At 40.3% G+C, this 15,051-nt stretch overlaps 1 protein-coding gene across 4 annotated transcripts in view; it reads right to left on the bottom strand.

Moving 5' to 3' along the window:
• pbx4 (pre-B-cell leukemia transcription factor 4) overlaps positions 1-15,051 on the bottom strand; it is a 216,894-nt gene that overhangs the window by 154,133 nt on the left and 47,710 nt on the right. For all 4 annotated transcript variants that reach the window (XM_028823602.2, XM_028823599.2, XM_028823600.2 and 1 more), the window contains one exon: positions 9,399-9,472. In XM_028823602.2, the coding sequence (XP_028679435.1) occupies positions 9,399-9,472 (74 nt within the window). The remainder of the gene's footprint in view (positions 1-9,398; positions 9,473-15,051) is intronic.

Below are 15,051 nucleotides of genomic sequence, written 5' to 3'. Positions count from 1 at the left end.
TCAGTGTGGTCATCACAAGCCCTGGAGCACCCCAACCCAAGCCCCCCACCACCCAAGCACCAAGAACACACCACAATCTCTCCTTGTCCTCCTCCTGTTCTTTCACTGCCACTTCAACACTAGATGGAAAAATCAAAGCGAATGACATTAGGTAAAAAAGACAGCAGGTTTCCAAGGAGACAGCTGGAACTGACCTATCAGGAGACAGCCTGCAACGCCCCTTCACCCCTTACCGTCTACCAGACGCGGGTGATTGGCACATCACACTGACAGAAGGCAGAGGCCGACATTCAATCCACATTCATGTCGAGATGAGGAATCAGCAGCAAGATTGCTTGCCCACAAAAGCACTAAAACTACCTAAAGCAAGACAGCAGGAGAAAAAGAAAAACCACAAAGATGGGTGCTGTCTTTAGAATGTAAGAAAGCTCTCACTGTGATATATAAAAAAAAAATATAAAGGCAAATTCCTCAAACAACAAGAAAAATTTTAAGACTGAATGGAAGATTTGGACCTCTAATCTTAAAGGGTATGCTTAAGATGAAGTACTGTGCCACCAGCTTCTGGCTCTCAGACCACTCAACGACACTGTGGTGTGTGTTCAGTTACAATGTTCAGTCACATTAAATATGCACATGAACTGGACAACAGCGGTACAGTACATGTATTCTAGTGATGTCACAACTCCTCAAATCCTCATAAGTGTTCTCCAGCATCCTACCACTGACTAGAACAGTCCTGTCAGAATATAGAAAAGCCACCAAAAAGCACAGCCAAAGCACAATTGTTATTATCTTTACATTTAAGAACTGTGAAGATCAGTAATAAGTACTTCAAAGATTACATGGCTCAGAATGACAATTAACTAGGGTCCTGTGGTACTAAAATTATTAATAGTGCTATAGTAATAATAATTCATTACATTTATATAGCACTTTTCCCAGTACTCAAAGCGCTATCCACACAGGGAGGAACTGGGAATCGAACCCATAGGCCCCAATAGTTAGATTGTCTTATTTTAATTTACACATTAGTTCAAATTTACACAAAATGGCAAAACACAAAAAAAGAAGGAAACTACATAAAAAAAAAAAAAAACTCATTATGCAGCGCCTTGTTTTATTCTTTAACACCAGAACAGTAGCTTGTCTTGCTCAGTCTGATGCAGTTGTACCTGAAAGAGGGACACACACATACACACACACACTTTCGATACTCATTCCTGATCTCATCCACAGCAGCACAAGAAGCAGCAAGATGCATTCCTTTCCAAATTCTTGTTCTGTCTCAATCACCCTGGCAGGCCGTGACACAAGAAATCTGCCTCCCATATGCTTCCTCTGTTACATTTGCCAATGCACATGGTGGCATGACAGAGAAAGAGACCTCCAGCTTCCTGACTATCACTCAGTATTACTCACCACATACACATTCTCATGTGTACATCTCTCCTGGCTAGCTCACTTTTATGAAACTGTGTTGCCTTCTAGTCTTTGCTGTACTACACTTACACAAAGTGTAATATCCACCTCTGCTGTCGCGGGCAAAATAACATTACTGTAAACAAGTACATGATGTATTTAAAAATACTGAGATATACATATCTTTATATCTATATACAGTATGTATATACAGATCTATGTACATACACATATACACACATAAACATTATACATATTACTGGTGTGATCTATAACATTACCACTATCTATGGTGCCATACCACTTAAAGAAAAATTATATATATATATATTTTATATATACACATACATATATGGTTGAAATAGTTTTACTGTCAAATAATGCAAAGAGTACGCGACACGTGGCTTCACCTCTAGCACTGACGTCTGAGGTTCGGTTCCCCGAGAGGGGGGTGCAGTGAGTGTGTATGCCTGATGAGCCCAGAATTAGGGGGAAACATGTCGCACACTCTTTGCATTATTTGACAGTAAAACTATTTCAACCATTCTATGATCTGCTTCTCGCAACTGAAAGAGAGCACCGTGGCGGATGTTAGCCAACTTGCTGACCAACCACAAGCATTACCTCATAGGTAACCACCCATACAATCAGATTGTGATTCAGACTACGAATGCCACAAATAAAAAAATAAATATATATGTGTGGGCGGCATGGTGGCGCAGAGGGTAGCACTGCTGCCTCACAGTTTGGAGACCCGGGTTCGCTTCCCGGGTCCTCCCAGTGTGGAGTTTGCATGCTTTCCCCGTGTCTGCATGGGTTTCCTCTGGGTACTCCGGTTTCCTCCCACAGTCCAAAAACATGCAGGTTAGGTGCATTGGCGATTCTAAATTGTCCCTGGTGTGTGCGTGCCCTGCGGTGGGCTGGCGCCCTGCCTGGGGTTTGTTTCCTGCCTTGCGCCCTGTTTGATTGGCTCCAGTTTGTTTGTTGGTTTGTTTGATTGGCTCCAGCAGACCCCCATGACCCTGTAGATAGGATACAGCGGGTTGGATAATGGATGGATATTTATATGTATCCAATGTTAGAACTACTAGGGCTGGGGCCTATCGTAATGGCTTCGGATGGGATGCCAGTCTCTCAAAGCACACTAATACCTACACAAGCCGATTCAGACTCTATTTAGTGCAGCTTAAACATCTTTGTGATGAGGGAAAACTCTGAATACTCCACAAAGACATGGAGAACAAGCAAAAAACTACGGACATTGTCCCACTCTGAAATATGAACGATGACACAGCAGTATAGACAACTATGCTACGTGTCTCTGTAAAATATACATATACTGCTGCTTTGCAGTAAGGAGATTGTGGGTTCGCTTCCCTGGTCCTTCCTCTGTGGAGAGCACTTTGAGTAGTGAGAAAGCGCTATATAAATGTAAAGAATTAAATAATTATTATATACCTGTACTGTACACAGTCATATTATAAGTTGACATATATTTGAGTATAGGTCTTAAATCTCATAAAATAGAAGCTATTTGAATGCATCCAAGACATCAATAAATTACGAAACAAATGCAGCTATCAGCTTAAAGAATCGCAAGACTCTTATTTGGAGTCCTAAGAGCAGTGCAACAAGACACAGTTTGAGCTAAATGGACAAGTAATTTTGTTTATGTATTCTTCTCCTAATGGTGAAATTTTCAAATGAATGCGGACAATCACAAAATGCCAATCCCTCACTTACATATCATGTAAACATTAATATGCCACATAGCCTACCGCCAAGTCTTTGCAGCATTTTGCCCACATGCAAATGCAGGGAGAACTTAAAAACTTCCACAGTTTGATGTGTGTGAAAAACTGACTAGAGAGAAATCCAAACTGACAAAATTAGCAAACTGCACACAGATAACAATGAGGTGTGAAATGCGACCTCAGGAGCCTGGATCTATGAGACGAAGAGCTGCCCATACATGTATATACAGTATGAAAAGGAGATACTGCATAGCTGACATTTATTCGTATTTAGGTAAACAATGTTTGTGTTGCTCTGCACAGGCAACTGAGGTGACAATGACGCATGAAGACACACAAACCTGAAAACAGAATCTTAAAATTGCAGGGAAAAAAAAAAAAATAATAATCGCATGTAATCAATCCTAAGCGTGCTCATGTGTGTATATTATATACTGTATATGAAGAGTAACACAAATTACTGGTAAAGCAAGTTTTGATTTAAAAATGTTCACAGCACTTTCAATTGTTCAGAAAAGATTAAATGCCTCCTCAAGGGCAGGCAAAGCAAAGCCCTCCTTCACTACGACCTCCCTCTATGACCGTGTAATGGTCGTCTGTCATGCTAGCAGTGAGGGCTGAAGGCTCTCACATTTGCATTCTTGGTGGGCGAATCCTCTTTCTGTTCTTCTGCCTCTTTCTGTAAAGATCAGACGTCGTCACTTAATTTGCTTTAAAATGTCAGATATCCACATCTATAGTGAGTGGGGGGGGGGGGGAGAGAGAGAGAAGAGCGCAAGGATTTCTCCCCCCCCCCCCCTTTTTGCTCCTAGCTATTTCTAATTTCATGCTCTGTCATCATGCCTTTAAAATTTACTACTACCAAGAAGCCCTTTTCTCTGTAAGTTTGTGTGCAGCTCAAGGTTTGGAGAAGGGGAAGGGGGTTGGTGCAATAACCAAGCGGACCCTGCTGTGAAAATAAGTAACCCCCACCCTAACACAAGCTGCATGCCAGCTGACGTTACCAACTGATCATCAAACAAATCTGCTCATTGCCAGCCAATAATTGCCTGTTTTTGTACTCTACACTTGACATCTCTGCTGGGGAACAGAACAATCTACCTATTACACATGCTCTTGTAGAAATCTTCAGACATTTACAAACTTGAAAAACAACTAAGAGAATAAAACACCATACATGCTGCTCCTGTGTAATATGGATGGTGTTCATTAAAGAAAAATATTATATGTACACACGTGCACAAGGTGTAGATAAAAGCAATGAATGAAACAAAATTTTAGCCTTCTTTTCTGTTTTTTTTTTTTAGCTGTGAATTTTCTTCTCTCATTTTTCTTACTCTTTTGAACATACATATACCGAATTACAGGTCCATAAGTATTTGGACAGTGACACAATTTTCATAATTTTGGCTCTATAGGCCATCACAATGGACTTGAAATGAATAAATCATTACATGATTGAAGTGTAGACTTTCAGCTTTAATTCAGGGGGTCTAACAGAAAAACTGTATGTGCCATTTAGGAATGACAGCCATTTTTATACAACGTCCCCCTATTTTCAGGGGCTCAATAGTATTTGGACATTTGACTGATGCGCTGTTCCAGAGTCAGGTGGGTGCAGGTCCCTCATTATTTCATTAACTATTAAGCAGGTAGGTGGTCTGCAGTTGACTCCATGTGTGAAATTTGCATTTGGAAGCTGTCACTGTGAACTCTCAATATGAGGTCCAAAGAGCTGTCCATGGAAGTGAAAACAGGCCACCATTAAGCAGAGAAAACGAAAAACACTTTAGAGAGAAAGAGCAGAACCACCAGGAGTGGTCAAATCAACCATTGGGAACATTAAAGAGAACTTAAACCCCTTGGATTAAAACTAAGTCTACACTTCAATCACATCTTGATTGCTTCATTTCAAAATCATTATGTTGGCGCACAGAACCAAAATTATGAAAATTGTATGACTGTCCAAATACTTATGGACCTAACTGTATACATTTGCATAAAATCAGGCCTACACATATTCTGCACAAATATGCATGATGCATAGTGTGTGTGTGTGTGTGTGTGTGTGTGTGTGTGTGTGTATATTATATATATATATATATATAGAAAAAAAAATACACATACACACACACACACACACACACACACACAAACAGTGAGTCAAAATTATGTTAACACTAATGGTAATGCTATGTAAATACTTATATACAATTTTTGTGGACAATTTATGTGCCACATATGATACATGTGTTGAACACAATGGTGCACAGGTTGAGACGTTCCTGTAAATCATCTTGTACATATCAAGTACGTTTTGTGAATAAATTGTTTCCGCCATCCAAATGTTAATATAATTTTGACTCACCCTGTGTGTACTGTATCTTTATATGTAATATGCTACCGAGGCTGTTCGTTTGTCTGTCCAGGATTTTAAATCACCTGTAACTCACAAACATTTTGAACTATTGACCTAAAATTTGGTACACATATACTACGTGACGTCTACTATCCGCTTTCGGGGTGATGATTGACCTCCAAGGTTATTCCTCTTTTTGTTCTTATTTCATTTTATTGTAGAATCAACTCTTGGCAGCGGCCAGCAGGGAGGCCGTGTGGTGCATGTGTACAGGCGCTGTTTTCATCCCTACCACCTTCACTTTCAACTCCTCTTCATATCTTAAATCATTCTTGAGGCAGATTGAAGACTTAAGTGCCAGCTTAAGTGAAAAATTACTAAGTAATTGCAACACAAACACCGACTTAATCAGTTTTAACGTGAAAAGATACCAACGAATGACGCAAAGAAGAAGCTTTCCGCTAAGGTAGAAAAAAGAAGAGCTGCTCAGGAAGCAGCAAGTGCATCAACCTCTGAGCAAATGAATGCTAAACGTACAGAGAAAGAGGATGAAGACTAGGAACGCTCAAGTCAAGTGTATTCACTGCATCTATTCATCTACAGTATCTATATACATATCTATCTATACACACACCTCTATATCTCATATTTATATATATTTTTTTTAACTATATCAGTTTTATCATATTTTAAATTGAAAAAAAAAATGGTTTTCATTGATTTAATCGTTGACAGAAGATTTAAGTGTCGTGCTTAATGCAGCATCTGGCACCCATTTTTACAAAAAGGTTCTTTACAAGTTACAGTCTATTTCCCGCATATTATGGGCAGTTAATATGAGAAAAGTTCTTATGGTAAATTATTCTATTTATTTAAATATAAGTACCAAAACGCAGCAGACGGTGCTACATTAGCACAATATTTACCAGCTGTACTACACAGTAAGAAGGTCAGGAAAAAAAATGATCTGAAGCACACAGAAGTAGACCTGAGCTGTGTGTCACTTGAAGACAAACATTTTTGTCGTATATAACACAGAAAGCAAAGACTTGACCTTTTTCAGTATATAATATTTATACATCAAATAATGCACTTAAAGCAGCAATGCTTTAAAACACCAAACACAGACAGATAAAATTAAATTCTTGAACATCTATGCTGGACAACCCTGAGATATTTCATAAAAAACCCATCACACTTGGTACAAATGAGTTTGTGGATGAAGAGGAGGAGATTTCATTCAACCTCAGCAAGCAAACAGAGCCATTTGTTAAAAACCTACAATCTACTAAAGTCTGCTAGTGTTAATAACATTAGTAACAAAAATAATAAAAGATTAATAACAACATTACTTTTACATGTAGGAAGTAAAAATGTGAGGTTTGAATATACAATAGGAAGTGTACACCTTATGAGAAGGACATAAGAGTCATTGTGGAATAGTCACAATCAACTGCCAGAGAGAGTTCAGAAGGCTAACAGAATGTCAGGTTATATAGCGCTCTGATGTGTAGAGTACAAGTCCAAGGAGGTGCTCAAGCTTTATAATGCACTGGTGAGGCCTCGTCTGAAGGCCTGTGTGCAGTTTTGGTCACCAGGCTACAAAAAAGGACATAGCAACGCTAGAAGTAGTCCCAAGAAAAGCGACTCAGCTGATTTCAGGACTATAGCGGATGAGTTATGAAGGAGTAAAAGAACTGAGCCATTACAGTTTAAGCAAAAGAAGATTAAAGAGGAGATCTGACTGAAGTGTTTAAAATTATGAAGGAAATTAGTTCAGTGGATCAAGACAGTGACTTGAAAATGTTTTAAACAAGAGCACGTTAATACAGTTGGAACCTGTTAAGGGTAAATTTCACACAAACATTACAACGTTTTTCTTCACACAAAGAACCACAGACACGTGGAGTAAGTGACCAAGTAGTGCAGTAGACCGTAGGACTTTAGGAACCTTCTAAACTCGACTTGATGTTATTTTATAAGAACTGAGTAGACAGAACTGGCGAGCTTTGTTGGGATGAATGGCCTGTTCTCATCCAGATTGTTCTAATTACAAAGCAATCAGCACCACTGTCTCAATACATTGGTTACAAACAAAAAGAGTTCCTCACATACACCCAATGGTACCGTGATATGGAGAGACAAATGGCTGGATGAAAGCATAAGGGTGTAGATTCTTCAACTTGAGCTTGGGCCAAGCATTTTTCCATTTTTCAATCTGCTTATTTCAAGCTCAGGGTCACAAAGAGCAGAGGCCTATTTCAGCAATGCTAGGTGAAAGCCAAGAACCAGCACCAGATGGGGCACTAGACGTAGACGCAACGTTTTCTCTAAATAAAATCACATTAGCTTTTTATGTAGTAGTTAATTACGTATTTTTAAAATACAGATATTGGAGGCTCATTATTTTTGTAAGCACAAAAAGCAAACCTTGTTGGTATTTATGAAATGATTTGTTCAGAAAACAAACAAACACACACACACTGCTGGGGAAGAGATCTACAGAGAGGAGTCAACAGTGGAATTCTCAGTGTAAAGAAACACCCCACAATAAGAAGTCAATGTTAACCATCAAGCAAGGCAGTTCTAACCTCATGATTTGGGACTCAACATAACAGAACAAACAAGAGTTTCGCTTTTCATCAGAGAACTCGACTGGAGACAGTTAAACTAAGCTACCCATCATGCAGTGGAATCTACAAGAAAGACAAAATCTACAAATCCGTCCACAATGAAATGGCTGAAAGACCAATGCAACGTCCAGAGTAAACTCTAAAAGGAATATTGGTGCAAGAAGAAAAATGAGCAATGCAGTTGAAAAGCTCCGACGTTACCAAGCCAAAGCAGCTCTCTATGAAGGAGTGGGCCATGAGCCCACCACAGATATGCCAGGCACTCAACAATAACAGAGAGCGATTGTTTGACCGTCTTCCAGCTAAATATACAGCAACACATAACTTCTTCTAAGAAGCGGACTATTTTACCAGACAAGTAATTTCAGTGTTACCTGTTCACTTGGATTCCGTTTCCCTCATCAGGCTTTGCACAAAGATCTAGTTTTGCAAGCTTAAATTAGTGAACGGTTCAGAACAATCAAAAGTCAAATCAGAAGGAGAGACACAAATATGCATTCACAAACATACAAGTGAAAGGAATGTTACAATTTTTTCAACTCATAAAAGTTCAGCCGTGACCATCACTTGACCACCTAAAGGTCTTCCACGATTGGGCAAATGATTTTGTTCCTTTCAAATCTGTTCTGCAGTTTTTAACAATAAATTGTACAAACTGAAGAAAACTGTGCCAGTGGAGCCTCTTTACGAGCACCTCACAAATGTACAGAACAAGAGGAGCTGCTGTCTCACCAAAGAGCTGGAAAAACAAGTTCTGTCATCATGGCGAATTTCACGTCTCTCAAGAAGAAGAAAGAAAAAAAAAAAACCCTTCTGTCTTATAAAACTAAAAAAAAAAAAAATCTTATTTTCAGTAAGAGGCTCCTTTGCTTGGTGACCTTCACCAGAAAAATATGATAATCTTCAACATAGGAATGGAGTATGACGGCGTGTTAAAAGCTGCAGCACACCTTTGCAAAGCAAAACATACTGTAAACCAACAGAACACGGGCAAGACCTCCGAACAGAGCTGGCATTGTTTTTAGAAAGGCATTCCTTGAGATGCCCGCCTACAGGACTGCACCTACCCCAGCTGACACCACTAAACATAAAAATTGCGACTAACCCTGTCCAGCACAGAATTCATTCCCTCCCTCCATCCCTCCAGTCATCCCCCAACCAAAGATAAACAGCACCCTTCACAAATAAAACAGCATAGTGGTTAAAAATAAAACCTGATGCCCTGCTTACCAGTCTTTTCTTTGATTTCACACAACACGCTGAAGAGAGCCGGCTTCATCCTGTGACAGTTCAGTGCGTGTTTTCTGTTGAGACACAAGACTAACATATTAACACACAAGAAGAGCGACAGTCAAAAACATTACTGTGTAGAAGACGACAATTCCAAGACAAAACAAAAAAAAAATGTAAAGTTGGGGGGGTCCACAGATCAGCCAGCAATCCACTGTAACCAGGATGATGTTTTTCAATCCAAAAGGAATTGGGGGAAAAAAATGGATTTAGGACTGGGAAAAGGTGTTTTGGGGGTAAGAGTTAAGAGAAAAAAATAAAACTGTAAATGGTTTCTAAAACTGGGGCATACCCCTCACCAGAGGAAAGTTAAAGTTCCTGTTTCAGTATCCCCCCCCCCCCTTCCCTTTTTCACCTCAAGGTAAAAAACAGGGCAATGCAAAGACGCCACACAATTTGAAATAATGAAAGTGATGAGTGTCAGCACCTATGATAAGAAAAGGATGGATTGTTACATTTGTCAGTTGAGAGTAATGCTTCACTATGAAAGCAATATATTAAATAAAGCTTGACGGATACCTCACTGCCAGAGCTTATCAATGGCTACAGTACTGAAAACTGAATATGAAGCATTACAAACAGAATGTCCCAGATTCTGAAAACTAACAAACATGCACAAAAAAAAAAAAAAAGGTGTGACTAAATTTGAAATAGGACTCACAGACTAGGATTTAACTAGCAGCCAAACCACATGCAATTGAGATTCGGTCATCCACCGGAAGCTAAGCACATTCAGGCCTGGCCAGTATTTGGATGGGAAACCATATAGGAAAAGCTTGGGTTGCTGCTGGTGAAACCAGCATGGGGCACCTACCCTGTATGAGGATCCCAATGCCCCAGTAGCAGCCAAGGGGAGTCTGTATTGTAAAAATGACATCGTCCTTCAAATGAGACATAAAACCAAGGTCCTGACTCTCTGTTGTCATTAAAGATCCCTGGGCATCCTTCATAAAGAGTCGGGTGTATCGTGATGTCGTGGCTAAATTGCCCACCACAGCCTAGTCATTCTGGCCCCCTAATCATCCCTCGTCTCTAACTGGCTCTCTTTTTCACCGCTTCACCACATAACAGCTAATGTGTGGCGAGGATACCGGAGCAAAAATGTCTGTCGTCACATCAGACAGGTGGATGCCGCATATTAGTGGCGGTTGAAGTGGCTCCCCAATAACTGACGCGCTTTGAACAGTAAGAAAGTGCTATATCAGAAGGTTGCCGATTCAAATCCCGTAAATGCCAAAAGGGACTCTGCTCTGTTGGGCCCTTAAGCAAGGCCCTTAACCTGCAATTGCTGAGCGCTTTGAGTAGTGAGAAAAGCGCTATATAAATGCAAAGAATTATTATATAAATGGGAAGAATTATTATGATGATTATGCTAAGGATCACCAACACTCCATCTAAATTTGTCTTTCAACTTGGCGAGTTTTTCACACTATATTGGCAGACCCTATTAAAGCAATAAAAGAAAAAAAATCCTTTAATGACCAGATTACTGTTTGGATTGCCTACTGTCATCAATTGACTAGGCTCTTGTCAATTATGCACTTTAACCGGTTTACGATTTTTTTGAACAGAAATCTACAGAGAAGAGCTCCAAATCCTTCCAGCAGTGGACATTCTCAAGGTTTGGTATGGTTCTCCGAAACGGCGCTAGATTTAAGACAGCGGTATGAGTAACGTGCAAGTCTATACTAGGCTTTTATCTCTTCCAATATGATTATTAATTTTAACAAGAGAAGCTGAAGTGACAAAAAACGAACACAATTTTAATGGAAATGTCCGTGGAAAGGATGTTCTCACTAAATACCTACAACTCAAAGAAAAGGAGGCTGTTCTATGGCATTTCTAATCAGGTGCACTGAGAAATCAGGATAAGATTTTATTATTTTTATTCATTTATTTATTAACATCTCTAAACAACACAGAGGAAAGCATTTTTATTGTACAAGTCTCCATAACACACACACACACACTGAGGAATTGGACTAAGGACACCCTTTATTAATATCTCTGCATCACACACAGAGGGGTAAAAATGATCTTGTCACAGCAGTGCTACACACAACTTAAAGGGCGAGAGTAAGGATACTGTAGGATTCCATGTCCGTCTCACACACACACACACACACACACACACACACACACACACACACACAAAGGCAAGATTGTGGCCATGTTGCATCCTGATATCACATATATAAAAGCTGTCTTGCGTGTTAACAATGAAACACAGAAATAGTCTGTTTGCCACAAACATCCAAATGTGTGTTGTGGAGCTGTGAGAAGGAACACAATAATGCATAATAACCGCCTGATGTTGCAACCATTGAGGTGTTGGACTAAGACATTTATATTTACATTTAGTTATTTGACTGACGCCTTTATCCAAAGCGACTCACATTTGATATAATTGGTTAAGTTTCTTTTTGGTTTTCCAATTGGAGCAGAGGCAGGTCAAGCGACTTCCTCATGGACACAAAGTGTCAGTAGCGGGATTTGAACCCACAACCTCAGGGATTGAGGTCCAGAGTCTTAACCATTACAACACACTGCCTAAGAATAAGAGTGATCTTAACTCTTTCAGGTCCGATGTCAACTTTTTTTTTTTTTTTGACAAAACCAACTGTTATGTTTTAGTTGGACTCTCGTTGCTAGAAGGAAAGTTAGTTTCATTGGTTTAACCGAGATTTCCTGCGCTCGTGTGAGTAGCAAGGTAAAAATGGCACTGACATAATGGCGAGAGATCCAAGTGAATGCGTAAAGCAAAATACTTCGTGGACGACGCTTTGCCCATTATCTCTGAACTGGACTATGACTCGCCGGACTCCGATTTTGATACAAGTGATCGAAAACGAATGGGAGGTTCCAGCTTCAGCTGACTGGTCCCCAGCTAATCGTGGTGGTGCTGAACAGGTTCATGTAGCTGACACTCCTATGGCAATGTTCACCAGGAGGACTGCCACTTAACAATGGGAAGAAGTAGAAACCAGATTGCAATACACTGCAACCGTGACCCCTGCTGCTGCTGCCCCAGCCACGCGAAGACAGCCTGGAAGCAAGCCTGTCGCACATTCTTGGCCAGGGGTCCTCAATCAGAGTCCTGGAGGGCCGCAGTGGCTGCAGGTTTTTGCTCCAACCCAACTGCTTAATAAGAAGCCCTTATTGCTCAAGTAACACTTCTGCTTCACTTTAGTCGTCTCACTTGTTAAGATTTTGAACCCTTATTGCTTATTTTAGTCTTAAACAGCTGTATTCTTGGTTTTTAATTGCTCCTAATTAGCAATAACATGCAAATAACAAGAGAGACCAGCATGTCTCCATTTAGCTTTGTTCCATTTTCACCCGTGTGTATTTATCACGCACTATTGGGTTTAATTACATACTAGGAAGGAAAGTGAAGAGGAAAAAGTGAAGGACTGAGAATTACTCCTCCATTTTAGCCTTCAAATTATTTGGATGATATCCTTAGAAAGGGGAAGAAAATCTAGGATATGAGAATGACCTGACATAGCACAGTTAAAGCACTAACAAGCCATTAAATGAAATTATTGGCAAGAATTGCTTTCTAATTAAGCAACCCTGTGAGAACAAAAACCTGTAGCCACTATGGCCCTCCAGGACTGTGATTGAGGACCCCTGTTCTTGGCAAACTGGCAGCTGCAGCATGCAGCAACAGATGTTTTAAGTTGATTTCTGTGTGAAGCCATTGCTTTTCAGAAACTTTTTTTTTTTTGGAAAAAATATTCAGCCCTCAGAGTGTTAAATAGCACCTCTATACTACAGACTGTCATTCATTTTCCACCTCTTATCCGAAGCCGAGTTGTGGGTTCAACATTCTTAGCAGTGAGGCCCATACATCCCTCTCCCCAGCTACACTTGCCAACTCATACTTCAGGATCCCAAGGTGTTCCTAGGCCATCTGCGAGATAAAATCCTCCCAGCAAGCCCCGGGGTCTCCTCCCAGCTGGCTGTGCCTGTAACACCACCCTAGGGAGGCATGCCTGAACCACCTCACTGCACTCTTCACAATGCAGAGGGGTCAGCGGCTCTACCCCAAGCCTCTCCCAGATGTCTGCACATCTCATCCCGTCTCTAATGGAGAGCCCAACCAACCTGGGGAGAAAGCTAATTTCAGCCACCCTTATCCACAATCTCATTCTTTTGGTCATTACCCAAAGCTCTTAACCATAGGTGAGGGTAGGGACTTAAGATTGTCCGGTAAATTAAGAGCTTGGCCTTTGGACAGCCTAGTAAGAACATTTTTGCACGTCAGACATTGAGTAGGAGCTCTCTGGAGTTGTATTTCTGCACACTAAACATGAAGCAGCTGAAGAAATCAACAAGTTTAAATGGCAGCTCAAAACCTCATGCATGGCAAAGATGGACCAATAGTGTATATCATGGTCACTCCACACAAGCAGCCTAACCACACCAAGGCAGGTTAGAGAACATTCTTGTAAAGCACTCCATGTACTGAATGGCGTGTTAATCGACTTAATTTTTAGCATTCTAACGTAGCTAAGTTTTACATGAATTTGCGTAAATCTGCAGTAGCTTAGAGCCAATACAAAGCTCCTACAATAATGCAAACATGGCTTTGCCCATTCTCAATCATATGCCTAGTATGTACATACATTTTCAATTACAAATATTAATGTCAATTAAAGTAATTTTTACTGCCAAGTTAGGGTTCACGCAAATGGCTACAGCTGAGGTAGACACTGCTACTTGTATAAGTTTAGGTAGAACCAGAGTTAATTCCACAAAAATCAATTAGCCTGGTAGTAGGTCTTGCCTCTCTGGACTCCACCATGCGGGTGACTTACACAGTGACTGGCATTCTGAACCAAAAGGGTTACCAGAGTTTGGCTGTTACATCAGCAAAAGGTGCAGGCTACTTGGAGGAATCAAAAATTGGAATGCAAGTTTGTACACTTAATGATTCCTAACTTGGTGTTAGATTTAGGGTTAGGTGCTCTAAAACTTTTGACTGGTAGTGTATAGTTGTTCTTATAACAGCATGCGGTGGTGATCGAGACTGAGCAATGGTACATTTGCACCTCACATTTTTCTTGTGCCATTATGCAAAAGACAAGAGTGAAAGTTCAGGACCTGCACACGTTGCTGTCACACATCGCCATATGCTACAGTGAATATCGGGAAGCAAGAGTATGGGAGGTACACATCTCCCTCATTCTCAATCCAGCGCGCCCCACTATGAGCGACACAGAGAAGGAGTACAAAAGATTACTTTCTTGTGCCATACCATTAAATGCAAGCAAGCCACACTCATTTTAATGTCCACAGAGAAAGCTGAATTCAAGTAAGTGACCTTAAATGCTTCAAAAACCAAAATCAATTATTCAATATGCATGCATCACTCAAAGTCTAAGACAAACTTAACTCTGAGGAAAAGAAAACTATGAAACTGAACGGCCAATGCATGGTCAAACCTCTTGTACAGTTAATGAGTTCTGCACTTCTGAATTTGTTTAAATCGGTTCTTATGTTTGCCGTGTAACTGGCTTGTTTTTAAGCTACTCATCCTCTGTAGGTTATGGGCCTATCTCGTGAGAGTAACTTAAATCTTTATTAT

The sequence above is a fragment of the Erpetoichthys calabaricus genome, chromosome 17 (genome assembly GCF_900747795.2).
Source record: "Erpetoichthys calabaricus chromosome 17, fErpCal1.3, whole genome shotgun sequence".
Taxonomy (NCBI): domain Eukaryota; kingdom Metazoa; phylum Chordata; class Cladistia; order Polypteriformes; family Polypteridae; genus Erpetoichthys; species Erpetoichthys calabaricus.
This window is presented reverse-complemented; position numbering and strand designations above follow the sequence as displayed.